The sequence below is a fragment of the Bos taurus genome, chromosome 16, assembly GCF_002263795.3.
Source record: "Bos taurus isolate L1 Dominette 01449 registration number 42190680 breed Hereford chromosome 16, ARS-UCD2.0, whole genome shotgun sequence".
Lineage (NCBI taxonomy): Eukaryota > Metazoa > Chordata > Mammalia > Artiodactyla > Bovidae > Bos > Bos taurus.
Genome location: NC_037343.1, coordinates 2022461 through 2038309, shown reverse-complemented (window position 1 = coordinate 2038309; position 15849 = coordinate 2022461). Strand labels below are relative to the sequence as shown.

General features: G+C 53.7%; 1 protein-coding gene across 1 annotated transcript in view; it reads left to right on the top strand.

Moving 5' to 3' along the window:
- The window catches only part of LOC532773 (pleckstrin homology domain containing, family A member 6), a 41215-nt gene that overhangs the window by 23700 nt on the left and 1666 nt on the right, over positions 1-15849 (top strand). Inside the window, 4 exon segments of the mRNA NM_001075973.1 lie at positions 7550-7630; positions 8357-8466; positions 13020-13124; positions 13789-13861. Coding sequence (NP_001069441.1) covers positions 8365-8466; positions 13020-13124; positions 13789-13861 — 280 coding nt within the window. The 5' untranslated portion in view covers positions 7550-7630; positions 8357-8364.

The following is a 15849-nucleotide window of genomic DNA, read 5'->3' as shown; positions in this document are numbered from 1 at the left end:
AGGATAACTGCTTTACAGTGTTGTGCTGAGACAACTTCTGAGACCAGAATCATTTTAACACCTGAAAGGGCTGTCAGTGTTCAGACAGTGAAGGAACAGTCATCCCAGGAATGACATTTAATAATTTATCAACCAGAAAGGACACAGGCCTGGCATCCTGGAGGGCCCTAAGATATTTCTGGATCACACAGAGGAGGGGAGGGCCAGATATGAAAGTACTGAGATTCTTCCTTATTGGAAGAGTAGCCCTTTACCAACTAGTATGGAAGAGTCTCAGTATTTTAATAAATGGCATGGTTATGCTGAATATCCACCCCGTTTATTTTTCAGAAGACAAATGGAGGTCCGTAAAGTAAAATAATCAGTTTGAAGATAAGATAATGCAAGTTGAGACAGAAGATCAGCATGAAGATTCCCCATGAATTTACCCTGAGTACCCCCCTCTGCCAGACACACACACACCCACTGAGACACACACACATGCACTCACGTACACACAGTAAAGTGCTGTGTGCTCAGTTGGGTCTGATTCTTTGTGACCCCGTGGACTGTAGCCCACCAGGCTCCTCTGACCAGGGCATTATCTCAGCCAGAATACTGGAGCGGGCTGGCATTTCCTCCTTCAAGGGAGACAGGCCCACGTGTGCTCACATACACACAGTGAAGCATTACCCTGACTCGAGAGCACACAAGGCTCTCCTACCCTTACCTGCAGTTGTAGGCTTTCCTACCTCCTATTCTTAAAAGGAATGTCCAGGCCCAGGAGAGACTAGGGAAGGACATCCACATAGGATGGCAGGGAGGAAGCCTGGATCTGGAGCCCTGATTTGTGACTTCCATCCCTTGGCTACTGAGCCAGCTTTTCTGCTTGCTACCTGAGCTCGGGGCCAAGCTGAGGCTAAAACTGCCCCAGTGCTCCATGTCTGATTACAACAGGGGAGGAAAGGTGTTCTGACTCTGGGGCAGTGATGGGGCTGTGAGGATAGGCAGAGTTAAGTGGGAGAGACCAAGCCTGGGTCTTCCGTCCTCGCTACTTCCTGCAGCCCCATAGCCAGCTTTTTTTATGTTTCGAGCTTACTTGGGGAAGACACTGTCATCTTGGCATTTTGGAAATGACCGTGCACAGCAGGAAGGCTGGAGCAAAGGCGGGGAGGACAGAGAGCAAGCGCAAGCACAGCGCTGACAGCTGTGTCCCCCGAGACCGCACGGCTGGTGTTTTGATCTGTTGGCAGCATTTCGAAAAGACCCAGTGTCTCTTGAAGGTGCCTTTCCCCCTTGCATACCTACAGGTGCCGCCAGGCCTGACCCCCTTCGGCCTCCTCTTTGTATGGCTGCAGTAGGCGGGAGAGCAGTGGGGCTTGGGTGGGGAGAACTTGGCTAGGGAAGTGTATTTTTTCCTAGGAATGATGGGGGTGGGTGGGAGGGGGGAGCCTCAGGAATCAGGCACATCAGGATTGTTGGGAACGTGAACCAAGTTGGTTTTTAATTGGGACAGAAAAGTGGAGCACATAAAGCTCCTTGAAATGATGATGACATCCAGAGGGGAGGTGGAGAGCGGGAGCCCGACCTTCGCTTCCTTTGCAGGCTGCAGAAATTTTCCTGTGTGTGGACAGCCTCAGCTTGGAATTTGCGAGCTGGGGGAAGAAGGAAGTGGGAGGGGTGGGCTGTGGCAGCCCTCCTCTCCGCTCACCTCGCAGTCCTCTCTCCATCTAATGAGCTGCAAGGCCAAAAGCCAGAGCTTTGTTGGGATGGAAAAACCTGGCTGGCACGCATTCTCGGGAGCTCTGGGGTTGCAGCAGCTTGGTGTTTTGCAAATAACCAAGAGGAGCCCAAGGTGGAAGGAGTTGAATGTATCTCTCTCGTTGTTCAGTATTTATCACGATGGGAGCTGTCCATTCTGAGTGTGTGTGTGTGTGTGTGTGTGTGTGTGTGCAGGTGTGTGTACACATGTGTGAACATGCCTGTCTGCAAAGGGTCCTGAGCATCCGGGTTGCTTTTGCTGCTTCTGACTGCACGGTGCCGGGTATCGTTCCAGGTCGACGCGGATTCTTAGGGAGTAGTTTGGAGGTTGGTCAGCGCACGGTTACCTCGGTAGCGATGCTGTACCAGCGCCAGCACTTAGAGGCTGCGGGTGTCTCTTAAACTGTAGAAAAGCCCAAACTAGATGAGGGGACAGTGCTTAGAAAAGGGAGAGGCTCTATCTCGTTTCTTTGTAGTTTATTGGTTTGGGCACTTCTGGAATGCCAGCCCCTGCTACGTTCACAGCCGTCTTAAACCCAAGACTGGTTTTCATTTTCTAGCTCTAGTACTTAGCATATATCTTGATTTGTTTTTAAGCAGAAAATATAGCCATTGTGTTTTATATATAAAATGTTTCACATCTTGAAAGTTTCTAGGTATTATTTCACAGAACTAGAAAGGACCTCATTTGCCAGAGAAGGCCCTCTCGTGTAGGGCCTTGGACTGAAAGGTCAGTCATTCCAGTTCTCTCTTCACTGATGGCCACTGGGGCCACCTTTGTAGGTACAGTGGGTGAGGGGACCACCTAGTGGGCAACTCAGGAGTTTAGGGATGCTCCTGCCCCCTTTACTGCTTGAGAGACCCCCTTCCCTTGAGAGGAATTTGAGCAGTACATTTGGAGGTAGATTCATAACCATTTGTCCTTGAGAAATGGAGGCCTTTGATGTCCTAAAAGAAAGGGAAGAGGAGAGAAAAAAAAAAAAAACCTGATCACCTGTCTCTCTTTCCCTTTTTTAATAATGTCCAGTACTTGGTAAGTTCCTCCTGGTGTCTAACCTAATGGAAACCTGTCATCTGTGTAGTTTAGTAGCAAAGGAAAAAGAAAAACTCCAGTCAGGTATTCTGTGTGCTCATGTAATCCTGAGGATTGCAGAGCTCTCAGCAGACAGGGGAAACCCTTGGGCCTCTGTCCCTCTGCCTGCGCTATCTCCACCAGGCAGGAGAAGTCATTTAACTTGCAAAGTTAAGCAAAGGCTGTGGGAGGCCCCTGAGCTCAACTTGAAGGGAAAAGGGACATTTTTGCCTTCTAGTGGGAGAAATCTCATTTCTCAGTGCACCTCAACACCTCCTCCTGTGCACAGGAGCTTAATTTTCTTCCCCTCCTAATGAAGATGGATCAAAGCCAAGCTGTATAGTCAAGGGGGAGCCAGGCAGGGAAGCTGAGTGAAGGGGGTGAGGGGGCAGAAACGGAGCTGTTCTCATGGAGAGGAAGTAATTAATTTTGAGAGAGCAAAGATAAGGAAGCCCTTGGTAATACAATGTCAAACTCCAAATGCAGCTGGCTAAAAATTAAATCAGAGCATAGGGAGTTTCTTTTGTTCATTCATTCATTCACTTATTCATTCAACAAATATTTATTGGGACCTACTGTGCACAGGCAGAGATCCCAAGCAGGAACTGGGAGAGGGCCCAGCTCGCCATGACCACAGCAGGGCTCCAGGAACTGGATTAGGGATAGGGAGAGGTGGATTTGCAAAGTGAAGCCATTTGTCATCAGGATAAAGCATTTGCAGAAGTACCACTAAATGGCTGAATATATTGACCTTTTGGATTTAGGATTAGTTGCTTAAATATCAGCCCCAGCTATACCCGACCAGCTTGTCTCATCATGGGTTAAATAATGTCTTTTCTACTTACTGATTGCATTGTTCTCTGACTGGGTTCTGTCTTCAAACCAAACAATTAGATTAGCTCCTCCCTTTCCGTGTCTGTTGGCGTCACAAAATTGCTGTAACAACAGACTATGATGTCAACAGAATGCCTGGTGCTGCTGAAAGGAACCACATAGGTCAGAAAGGATTCTGTCATCTGAAGATAAAAATGGAACAATATCCAAAGCTAGAGAAACTAAAATTTGATATCAAAAAAGAACATCTCCAAAAAAACCAAAAACATCTCGGCAGTGTAAGATAATGGTAGGTCTGGAGCATCCTTTACTGAAACCCTTCACAAACAGCCAAGACACTCACCGAGACTGATTGCAGAGCAGGCTTGCCTGGTGGCAGGGGCTTGGAAGAGATGACCATCAGAAGCCCCCTGCATGGAGGGCCCTTGCACTTTAAGACATGGAGGACATCAGGAAAAGAAGAGATGTGACCATCTTCAATCTCTGGAGAGTTTGGAGTAGCTAACGACGATGCAAACCTCCTTGCCCCAAGCAGATCTGACAGTCTCCAGCTGGCATTTATCACATTGCATCTGGGCAGATTTACAAAAATTAACACATGATGACCCCCACTCTGAGCCCCATTGGCTACCCTCTTCCTCCTAAGATTTGGGAAGAAGCTGTTCTCCTAGTTCACCCGAGCAAAGAAGTAAATCCCCACCACTGGCCCTGGCTCCACGACACCCACACCCACGCGCTTCACTTGCTCATCTGCTGGGCCACCCCATGCGGAGGGTGAGTGACCTGGGCGACAGCCTGGGGCGGTGTCTGGAGGGGTCGTGTAGGGGGACGCCGCGAAGCCTCGTCCACTGCGCTCCTGTCTGCACAGAAGAAGGCTGGGCAGGCTGAGAGCAGAGAGAGGAGACCCCGTCAGTCTCCGCTTCCAGCATCAGCATGGCACAACAGCCACACGTGAATCCAGAGCTGCATGTAACCTTGTGCCCACGGGCTCAGAAGGGTCTCTCTGAAGCGAGTGGATTTCACCCGGGGGCCTGTGTTGTGGGCCAAGAGGTGGGGCGGCAGGGAGGGCTGGCGTGGGTTTCTGCCATGCAGATGGGGATGCAGCCCCGGACTCCTCCACCCTCCCAGCGACTCTGTGTCCTTAGCGCCACGAGGTCAGACTGCCTAGGAGTGGTACACCTGCGCTGTGTGCCTGCTCCATCTCTCCGCGTTCGCTGTTTCTCCTTGGGGACCTGAACTGAGCCTATCATCCCCCACTCACTCATCCTGCCCCCGGCGCTCTGCCCAGCAACATTCCGACTGAATGCTGGGAAGCCACAGGCCCCCCTAGGGCACCCGGGCACCCCTGCCACCCAGAGAGAGGCCCTCCCCCTCCCCGGTGCCGGAGCCGGAGGAGGGAACCAGCAGTGCCCGCTGCCACCACGCGCTGGAGCCCGGCCGGCACTGCGAGCAGGACCGGAGGACTCACTTCTCAGAGGGATGCTACGAGCAGGCTGGCTGCCGGGTCCTCTGAGGCTGCCGCACAGGGGCCAGAGCTGCCAACAAGATGCTGAAGTTTCGAGCCGATCGACGGGTCAGGTAGGGTTTCTGCAGCGGACTGTGAGCCAGGTGAAGTGACAGCTGAGTTGGCGGGTCACTGGCTCTGGGGGCGTCACAGTGAGGGGCCCGCCCCGTGTGACCTGGAGATCAGAGTAGTTAGGTCAGTGGTTGCTGCATTGCAGTGCTTGTGAAGGGGACGCTGTTTTGAAATTGGTAGCGCCTGGGTGGGGTGAGGACGTCATCTGTCGGGGTTGCTGGGTAGGAGACTCTAGGGCAGGAAGAATTCAGTGTCCTTTGAAAGACTTGTGCCGGCTGACAGCAAACTCTGTGTGGCTTCGGGGCGTGTGTGTGTGTCTTTCCGTCTGTTCATCTGTACCAGTGCCTGCAGGAAAGATTCCAGCAGAGTTATCACAGGGAATGTGTACAGCAGACTGGGCCGAAGGCGATGATTTGGGGGAGAGTGTCGGGGGGTAGGTGATCTGAGCTGGAAAACAGCAGAGACCTTGGTGCCTCAAGGATCTTAGCTATTGCAGCCTGCCTGCCCCCCACCCCCTCCACAGAGCAGAGCCAGGCATGTGGGTGACCGGAAACAACTGCTCTCCCTTGCCGAGACCCCCTGTTGAGGAGAGTATCCTTATAAACCTGGGACAAAGGGAGGAATACAGTTTGAGAAACAGAAAGTGAGTTATCAATGTGATAGAGTTAGAACCCAGGCTAACTAGACACTGGCCAGACTTAGGGTCCCGTCTGGTAAGCCCAGGCGGCAAAACCCAGATTTCCACATAGGCTGTAGCCACTGCCCACTGGGCTTCTATCTACCACGTGTCTTTGGATTTGATCTGAACATGACTGGTTTGGAAGCTGAAAAAAACACCCGCTGATATTACGTCTAACTTCAGCAAAAAGTTCGGCTGGGAAGTGTCCCAGACTATGGAAAGCAGCTCTCCGAAAGGTTACTTTACTTCTCTCATGCAACTAAAGTGATGTCCTGAGGTCTCTTCCCCCTGCTAGCTGACCTGCCACGTGCCAAGCCCCAGTGCAGCCTCCGCGGGCTCTGTGCAGACACTAGCTTCTGGGGGTGGACTGGGCATGTCTGGGCTCTCACAGTCTCTCTCAAGAGGGGTGGGAAAAGAAGACCTTAAAATTCTCCCAGCACCCCCACTGGCTGCAGGCTTGAATCTCCTACCGTTTTCTTGCCAGGTGGTCCTTGGCTTGCAGAGTCCACCTCAAATGACCGCTACTCATGGCTTAGACCCTCTGCACCAGCCCCTCCCTAAGTTCTATCTGCTGCCCTTCCTCCCCTGTCTCTCTGCGGAGCCCCCAGGGAACTTTCCTGACAGTCAGCCAGAAGAGCCCCAGCAGGGCCTCCACAATACAGCCCCACCTGCCTCTGCACAGACCCCACCCCTGGTCCAGGTTTCCCTCTGCTTCCCGAGGGCCGTCTTCACAGCAGCCACTCCCCTGCCACAGTATCCATTAGTCAGACGTGACTGCTGAGCCAGCGGTCACCTCCAATGCTGGACTGGCCCAAGGGCTTGGCTGCGTCAGCTACTCCCTTGCCAGGGAGGTCCTGGACTTGGAGTGAGTGGGGCCCAGCCCGAGCTCAAGAAGGAAGCCCTGGATCTCTTATTTCATTTGAAGAAAGAGGTAGAACAGGGGAGGAAGAGGTCCAAGGTCACAAGAGAATTCTTTCAGCAAATGATGAGTGAGCAGTTTTATGCAGAGCCCTGGCCGGAGTTGTCTTGCTGAGGGTGCCCGCCAAACACCAAGTCTTGACCATTGGACCCCTCCCCACCCACAACAGACATGCCCAGAATGGCCACCGAAAGGGTTAAGTGGGCTTCTTTCCAGCCTAGGGATCTCTGCTGCTGCAGCTGCTAAGTCGCTTCAGTCGTGTCCGACTCTGTGCAACCCCATAGACAGCAGCCCACCAGGCTGCCCCGTCCCTGGGATTCTCCAGGCGAGAACACTGGAGTGGGTTGCCATTTCCTTCTCCAATGCGTGAAAGTGAAAAGTGAAAGTGAAGTCGCTCAGTCATGTCCGACTCTAGCAACCGCATGGACTGCAGCCCACCAGGCTCCTCTGTCCATGGGATTTTCCAGGCAAAAGTACTGGAGTGGGGTGCCATTGCCTATCTCTAGTGAGTCGTTAACACTGTCGGAAAGACCGCTTCCCCTCCTGACGGACCTGCTGCCGCTTCTGCAGCCCGGCCCTCGCTTGTTGCTTTCAGTCGTGCTGGAGGGCAGAGTGACAAGCTCCTGGAGGTCCCCATGCCCGTCTCTGCCCGGGCTCGTCCACCCTCGGGCCCGTGTGTCTGCCTTCTTCGCCTTGACCACGGCTTTTTTCTCTCTCTTGCCTCTACAGCCATAATGAAAGACGGAACACATTTCTACACCCACTGACTGGCCAGGTTCCAGAGGAAAACAAAAAGTTTGACTTGAAAATGTATGTTTACTCCCTGCCCACTATTTGGCCTTTGCATCCTTGACCACCATGATCTGTGCAGCTGGGAAGCAGAGGGAATGGGGGGCAGAAAGCGGAGCAGAGGACTTTAGGGTCACTCACCTCAGTTCTGAGGGCTGGAAACTTCTGAGGCCCATCTGGCTTGACACCCTTACCCTCTTTCCTGGAATCTTGTTGGGCCTAGGCTGATGCATCCCATGGGCTGAGCTCAAGGAGTGAAACAGGTCTGAGGCTGGCATGTCGTTCACCTGGGCCTCTGAGGGGCTAGTGAGAGTCTGCTGTGACCACGAGAACCTTGGCTTGGTCAATGAAAGAAAAAAAAGATAATTAAATGTCTCTCATTTCCACCATGTCTTTTAAATCCACCATCTCATTTTAAATGTCTCTCATTTAAAAAAAGATAATTAAATGTCTCTCATGTCCACCATGTCTTTTAAATTAGAAGGAGAGGAAGTCCCAGAGTCCCAGGGCCTAGGTTTTTAAGGTAACTTTTCAGGAAAGGAGGAGGAGAATGTGCAGAGCCCCTGGTGGATGGTCTCGGAAGCGCAGTGGGGGCAGCTGAGGCCCCCTTGGGGGTGCTGGGGGCCCTCACTTGTGCTGAACACTGGAACCGTGAACGGCACGGTGGGGAAGGGGCGGGCAGCACCGTTGTTTCCTGGTTCTCACTGGCCTCTTTCTTCTTTTCTGGCCAACTTGCAATCAGATCAGCTTTGGACATGTCCAATAAAGCAGGTGGGAAACGCTCAGCCGCCACCGACCGTGACCTAACCAACCACAGCATGGTGTCTGAGGTCCCTCCAGAGCGGCCCGGCGTCCGGGTAAGCCTAGCCGATCCTTGAAATGTATCAGGCTGCTTGCTTGCTCCTGCAGGTTGCAAAGAGCAGGTGATGGGATGCAGGGAGTGGGGAGCCGGAAGGGAAGAGGGCTCAGACCAGAACCATACGGAAGGCCCACCTCTAGCCCAGGGGTCTCAGCCTCAGCACCGCTAGCACTGGGTCTGGGTCCCTCTTTGCCGTGTGCGGCCGCCCTTTCACGATAGGTGCCTCCGCCCAAGATGCCCATCACCCATCCCGTGACAACCAAATGTCTCTCGACATTGTTAGATGTCCCCTGGGGGACAAAACTGTCCCACCCTCACTGAGAACCACCGACCTAGGGGGGCAGCAGGAGAATAGCTAATGAAGGGCCTGGCAACTGGGTGCTCAGAAACGGGGGAGGAAGGGAGTGTCAGGAGAAAGGAGCAACCAGAGGAGAATGTCGCAGAGAGGTCTGGTTAGAGGAGGGCTGGGAGTGTCCGTGGGGTTTAAACACTGTGGTAGCTGGGGGCTCTGACAAGAGTAGTCGCAGTGGTGTGAGGAGAGCAGAAGACAGACACAAGCGGAGAGGGCTTACGAGGAGATGGGAGGACGGGCGCGGGGCGCTGAGGGGTAGAGGCTGCTCTTGCTAGAAATGAGACCGTCAGTGGTGGCACAGCCCTCTAGTCCAGGGACTGGAGCTGGGTGTATCACAAGGATAAATCTTAAAAACATGTCAAGTTGGAAAGTATGAAAACTATAGTGTCATTTACGTAAATTGCAAAAGCATGAAAATAATTCAGCATTTTTATAGATAAGCTTGCAGTACAAACATATATCCATGGAGGAAGAAAAGGTGGTGAGGTCAGGGAGGGGGCTCACAGGGAGTTTCAGCTTATTTGTCAGATTTTATTAGGAAAGAAGACAGCATATAGTGGTGATTTAGGCCCCACTTTGCTGAAATGGTTGAAGTATTTCAAAAAAATATTTCTAAAGTAACTTAACTATGAAGGGAAATGAGGGGCAGAGGGCGGCAGCTATGAGATATGCAAGATGGAGGGAGGTTTTCTTTATTTTGTTTTGTTTCACGATGTTAAGGGCAGGAGGGAAACGGCCCAGGAGGCTGTTTCAGGAGAAAGGGCATAGCCGATGTGTTGAGTGTCTATAGAGCCAGGAGCCAGGTGCAGAGGTGGTGTTAGCCAGGTTAGAGGAGGGGCCCTCTTCCTGAGGCTGCATAGAAAGGTGTGTCAAGCGTGGGGGTGGGGCTAGGAGGTTAAAGACATCCCCGCCAGATGTTTTCAGTTTTTGCGGGAAAGTAGGAGGTAGAGTTTTCTGCTAAGAGTGGGGTAGGTAGAGGGGCATCGGGGGCAGGGCTTCAGAATAAATCCAAGGGTCAGCGGCCAGCAAGGGACATTTGGAATATTGCCTGATAATATTGAAGGGTCACCTGAGGTCGTAGAGGGAGTCTGTGGCTCTGACTCACGGGTGGGTGTGCTTCTCCTCCAGCAGTACTATGGCCTGGCAGACAGTTGTGTTGACTGGAGGTTGAGGGTTGCTGGGAAGCAGTGGCAGAGAGATAAGAAGGCCGGGTTATTCCTGAGGGGTTGGCAGGGGAATGGCTGAAGTGGCTGCTTCTGGGAGCAGCTTTTAGGCTGCAGAGAGCCCGTGAAACTATGCCAGATGTCGGACTGAGAGAAAAGGGAGAGACTTAAGGATTTTCATATTTTGAGGGTGATGGATAACTTCTTCAGATAGCTAATCTCTGCCACTGTGTGTGAGTCTTTACAAGTAAAGTAGAGAAAATAATTTCACTTCCCAGTTTGGGAGGGACTTTATGATAAACCCCAGTTTCTTCTCTCCTTCCTCCTACAAGTGTTTGCTAAGTGCTTGTTGATAGCTGGACACCTTGCTAGGCTCTGGTGATGATGACGAACAGAAATCTCTCTGTACAGAGAGCTCACAGTCTAGTGAGGGAGATGGGGAGCCCACGGTCCTGTTGCAGTGTGACAGGGTCTAGACTGTGAGAATGCCCAAGAAGAGGCAGCAGCGCCACCCTGGGAGAGCAGGGAGGTTCTGTGGGCTCGGGGTGCTGAGCTAGGCTCTCAAGGACGGATAACGGTAGCGGGGCCTTCCAGGAAAGGCCTCACGGGGTGGGAGAGACCCACTCGGAGTCTGGCGTGACCAGTGGCAGTGACTGTGTGGTGGAGTTGCTGAGAGTGGGTGACGGCCCAGCCAGGTCTTGCAGACCTGTCCCTGCATGCTGTGCTGAGGACTGGAATTCTCTTCTAAATGATGGAGCAAGTGAGAAGTTTTAAGCAAAAGAGTAGGGTAATTAATAAAAGTGTAGTTCATTGCAGAGGGTAGCTAGCAAGAAGAGATGACAAGCCACGAGGCAACAGCAGCAGCGGCATTTGAGGGGAAAGGGTGGGCTTGAAACTCATTCAGAAGATAAAGTCGCCAGCCCCGTATGGAGAGTTGTGAGGAGTGCGGGGAGGAGGGGACGCTGACAGCCGGCGCAGAGAGCGGCTTTAGGCCCGAGCGGAGTGTGGGCCAGTCCCCGGAGGAGAAACGCAGAAGTAGAGAAGAGCAAGGTTGGTTACAAAGGGGATGGCTTTGGTTTTGCGCTATTCAACCCTAGCTGGACGACTAGTGAGCAAGTGGACCGGGCCTTAGATAGGGTTAGGGAGCTTTTAGCACTTTGCTGGCAGCTGAGGCGATGGATGTGGACGAGGTGACGCGGACAGTGTTTGGTGAGAGGAAAGGAGTGAGTTTGAAGCCCACCAGCACTTACAGAGGAGGCAGAGCGTGGGAAGGGCTGGCGCAGACAGAAGTACTGAAGAGTGAGGAACGGCGTCCCAGAGACCAGAGGAGAGTTGCGGGGGGCAGAAAGGCTCAGTGCCGGCGTTCTAGAATGTCAGGGACTGCGTGGCCTGAGTTCAGTGACGTCGCAGGGACCATTTCAGAAGAGGCGTGGGAGGCTGACGAGGAAAGGGAGGAGGAAAGAGACGGAAGGGAGGGCAGGTGTTCCCGGACAGTGGACGGTGGGTGGAAGGGCAGTCAGGGTGTGTGCGTGTTTGAGAGACAGACAGACGGATGGATGATTTGAGATGGACAGGCCTGAGCACCTTTGCCGAGGAGAAGCCGCCAGTGGAGGAGGAAGAGAAGAAGACAGAGTTGAGAGATTACAGGTGAAGCAAGTCTCAGAGGAGACAGCTGGCTGGACTCAACGGCCCTGGAAAGAAGGAAAATGCCTCTTCTTTCGACCTTGTAGGGAAGGAGACAAGGAGAGTGGCGAGGGCGTCATTTTCTGGGTAAAAGGGTGTGAAATTGAGGAAGTGCATATCTGACAGCCTTCATTTTCTCAGTGAGGATCAGGGCCCGTGGAGGGCAGGGTGGGCAGAGGGCAGGGGAGCGGTGAGGGTGCGCTGGAGCGGCGGCCGGCCTGAGGGACCTGTCTGCGCTGCGGTCCGTAATCTCCCTGAGAGTGCAGGGAGGGCGGACGATTTGATCTGATTACTCTGTGGTTTAGAGTTGCAGAGAAGATCAAGGAAAAGTGCTGGATGGGGTGCTGGAGAGTGCGGTTGATCTACCCTGCCAGGGAACCTAGGCTTTATAGGAAGACAACTGATACCAGGAGGTAGCTAATGAATCACAAGAAAAGGGGAGACATTCAGGAGCTGGGGGTCACAGCGGAAAAGAAAAGCTGGTATAGGTGAGTGATGGAGTGAGAAAGCCCAGAGGACGGGACGCTGAGGTGGAAAGATGGGAGTATGAGAACTGGCGATGCTGGTGACGGAGTCCTGGGAGCGGGCCAGGTCTAAGGTGTTGCCGTGGGGGTGAGTTGCTGGGGTGCAAGTGGACAATTCTGGACTTGAGGAATCAGGGTAGTTTAAACTCAGGCCACTGGATGGGCCATTGGAGCCATGAAATTGTCACTGTGATGCAAGACTTTAGAACAAAGCAGATGACTGATATCAAAATCCTTCGTCTCTGAAGGAATGGTCTAGGAGCTGATCGTGGTAAGAAAGGCTAGACAGTGAAAGACCAGTAGTACTTCAAGAGAGACTGTTGCCAGAATGTGGGAAGAATGGCAGTGTCCGTGTGGCAGTAAGGAGCCAGGAGAACACCCGTACATCCTTCCTGGTCTGTGGCATGCTGATGTTCAGGAGTGAATAGGACTCGGAGAGGATGGAGATGTAGGGAATCTACTTCCAACTGAGTGGGTCCAAGACAGCATTATGAAAGAGGTAAGGAGTGAGGCCGATAGGAGGAGGATAGGCCAGAAGTGAAAAGGGAAAAAAAAGTCTTATTTTCTCCTTAACAAAAACCACATCACAGTGAGACAGGTAGGACTATTCTTTTGAGCCCCACATTAGAGATTTAAAAAAGAGTCAAAAAATTGAAAGCCTGTGCCCTTGAGTTAGTAACAGATCCAAGGTTCTCACCTGAGCTGCTTAACCTGAGGGCCCCCGGGGTGGCTCTGGAGAGGGACCTCTCCTGCCAAGGGCAGCCCCTCCGTGCAGGTGGGGCGGGAAGGAGAGGGAGAGAGTGAAGCCGGCTGCCGTCTGTCTCCCTAGGCCGCCCGGCCATCCCGAAAGGCCATCGCTTTCGGCAAGCGCTCCCACTCCATGAAGCGGAACCCCAGTGCTCCCGTCACCAAGGCAGGCTGGCTCTTCAAGCAGGTGAGGCCTCCTCCGCCATCCTGCCCCTCACAACGCTGCTTCTCCTTATACCGTCATTTCTCTGTACTCAGAAGAGCCCACGTATAAAACTTTGCTATGTCTTTCCCAGGTTCTATTTTGGTATATTTCTGTGAACAGATCTCCTGATTTTATAAAGGCTCCGGGAGGTCGAGTATCTTCCTAAAGTCACAAAGAGAAATTAGCATCATATTTGGGAGTCCAGCCAGGTCTCCTGATGGGCAGAGGCAATGACTTTGAAATATACTAGGCCCCTCACCCTGTGAGAGCAGCCAATGGCTCGGTCGGCAGGCCCGCTTGTTACGAAGGGAGGGATGTCTCCTCTGAGTCGCAGGGTCCAGTTCTCCTTGCTGACCCTGCCACTACCGCTGCCTGCCCTTCTGCTCAGTCCTTTCGACTCTTTGCTGCCGCATTTAGCTTCCCTGGGGGAGACGCTGAGGCGCAGAACCACGGAAGTGGAAGGTCCCAGGCAGTACTGGGACCCCCAGCCCACCTCTGAGGGCTCTTGGGGGCCCTTCTTAGTGACAGAGCCACAACCAGAAGCTGGGTGTCCTTATACTGAGTGCAGCCCTCTTTCCACCGCGGCCCCCTCCTCGCCGCACCCAGCTCACAGACCCTCCTGTCTGTTCCCCTGTGTGTCCTGCAGGCCAGCTCTGGAGTTAAGCAATGGAATAAGCGCTGGTTCGTCCTGGTGGATCGCTGCCTCTTCTACTACAAAGGTGAGCTTGTCCCTGGTGCTGGCAGGGGATGCCGAGAGCCAGTGCCCCCTCTTTATCATTCTGCCCTGTCACGGGGCTCTTAACCTGATGCATGTCGGTGCATAGGGGCGCACACATCCCCTCTGTGGTCTCTGGCACCGGTGGGGCATGACCGTGAGATAAGACACAGCTTTCTTGCTTACACTCTCTCACTCGTTTCCTGCTCGACAGTATTTACTGAGTGCCTCCTGGGCTTCAGGCAGTTCTGATGGGTAGTGCGGTACATGAACAAGACTGTCAGGTGGCAGAGGGTGAAGTCTGGGTGAGGAGGGCAGGAGAGGAGAAGGAGGGAGAAGAGGAGAGTGCCTGGCCACAAAGCAGGCCACCTGCTAACTGGACCTTGTCTGCTGAGCTCCCTCCTGCCCCACTGGAACGCATGGTCCGGCCTGTGCAGGCGGGGTTTTTTGGTCAGTTTTGTTCACTGTTGTATCCACAGCACCAAAAACAGCCCATGGCATGCGCTAGGCGCTCTGTCGATGTGGGATAAACGATCATCCCCCAGCTTCTGCCCTCTCTGCCTGCCCCAATACTCACTCCCTTCCCTCCCCTCAAAAGAGGGTAAAGCTCTTGTAACTTGGGTGCAGCGGCCCCTAGGAGGTTATTTTCAAAGCATGCACAGCATTACTTTGTCACGGAGGGCGTGGAGGGAACTGGTAGGGGCTGATGGCAGTGACAGTCCTGTCTTGCTGACGCTTGGGCGCTGAGGAGAGAGAAGGGGAAGGGATGTAGCAGGTGTGGCTGTCTCCTTCTCCCACGTGCCCCGGAAAGGTGGGGATCCGACTTCTCCCGGTCTCCTGGGGGCAGTTCAGGGGACCATTAACTTTGGCACACAAAGGTTGTACCCAGGGACCCCTCCTTACTGTCGCTGTGCCCCGAGGCTCCTGAGTCCCTAGGAGAGACAGCAGGAAGGGGCTGCACGTGTAGGTCCAATCACAGAGGAAACCCTGAGACTGAGAGCAAGGAATCTGCTTGGGCCGGCCCCGGGACGCAGGGCCCCCCTGGAGCCAGAGAGTGACAGCAACTCCAGGTGGGAGGGAGGGCTGGGGTCTCTGTGGGTGTGAGAGGGAACCTTGAAAAGCCCTGAGCTCCAGGCGAGCAGAGATGGGGGGTGCTCTCCATGAGGCATGCTCTCAGGAGATCCCTAAACACTGGTCTGCACTCAGCCCAGCGGGGCCCACCCACTCCAGGGAGACAGCCTCCGCCTCCTGAAGAAGCTCCAGGTCCCCAGCCCTCCTGTGCGTCTGCCCAGCCCTTGATTGGCACTGCGCAGGGTCAGCGCAGGAACCTTGGCCCGAGGGTCTTTGTAGGGATGAGTAAGGGGGAGGCGGAGTTCGTGGATTCTGTAACCCTTCTGACAGCTCCTCTGACCCCTCCTGAGGGCTTCACAGAGTCTCCAGCCCAGGAATAAAGTGCTCTCCCGGGGAAGTGGGGAGGCTCTTGCATGGCCTCAGGGAGTCCCCACCTCGTGGTCCCCACAGAGCACCTCTGCCCCTGTGAGTGTGTGGGTGTGTGGGACACCTGACACCTGGGAACCAGCTAGCTGATCCATCAGGCTCCTGCGGAGATCCGGGATGAGTCATGCTGCAGCCTGTTCCTTCACCTGCTTCTTCCCCAGGGCCAGAGGCCACGCAGGGGTGTGTCTTCTGGGCAGACTCAGACCTTAGTGGGGAGTCTAGTCGGGGGAGGACAGAGCAAGCTGCCAGGAGCCTGGGAAAACCTTAGAGACAGCCACCCAGAGGAGGCCAAGATGCCAGTGTCCGCTCTACCCCCCATTAAGACCTGTTCCGGGCGTCACTGCTGGGACTGCCTTGTCTGGAGGGGCACTGGGGGCAGGAGGTAGGTTACAAATGCTAGCTTGACAGTCAGACGTCTTGGGCTAAAGATCAGTCTACCACTTAATACTTAAGTAGCCTTGGACAAATTATGTAACCTTCCTGTGCCTCAGCCTC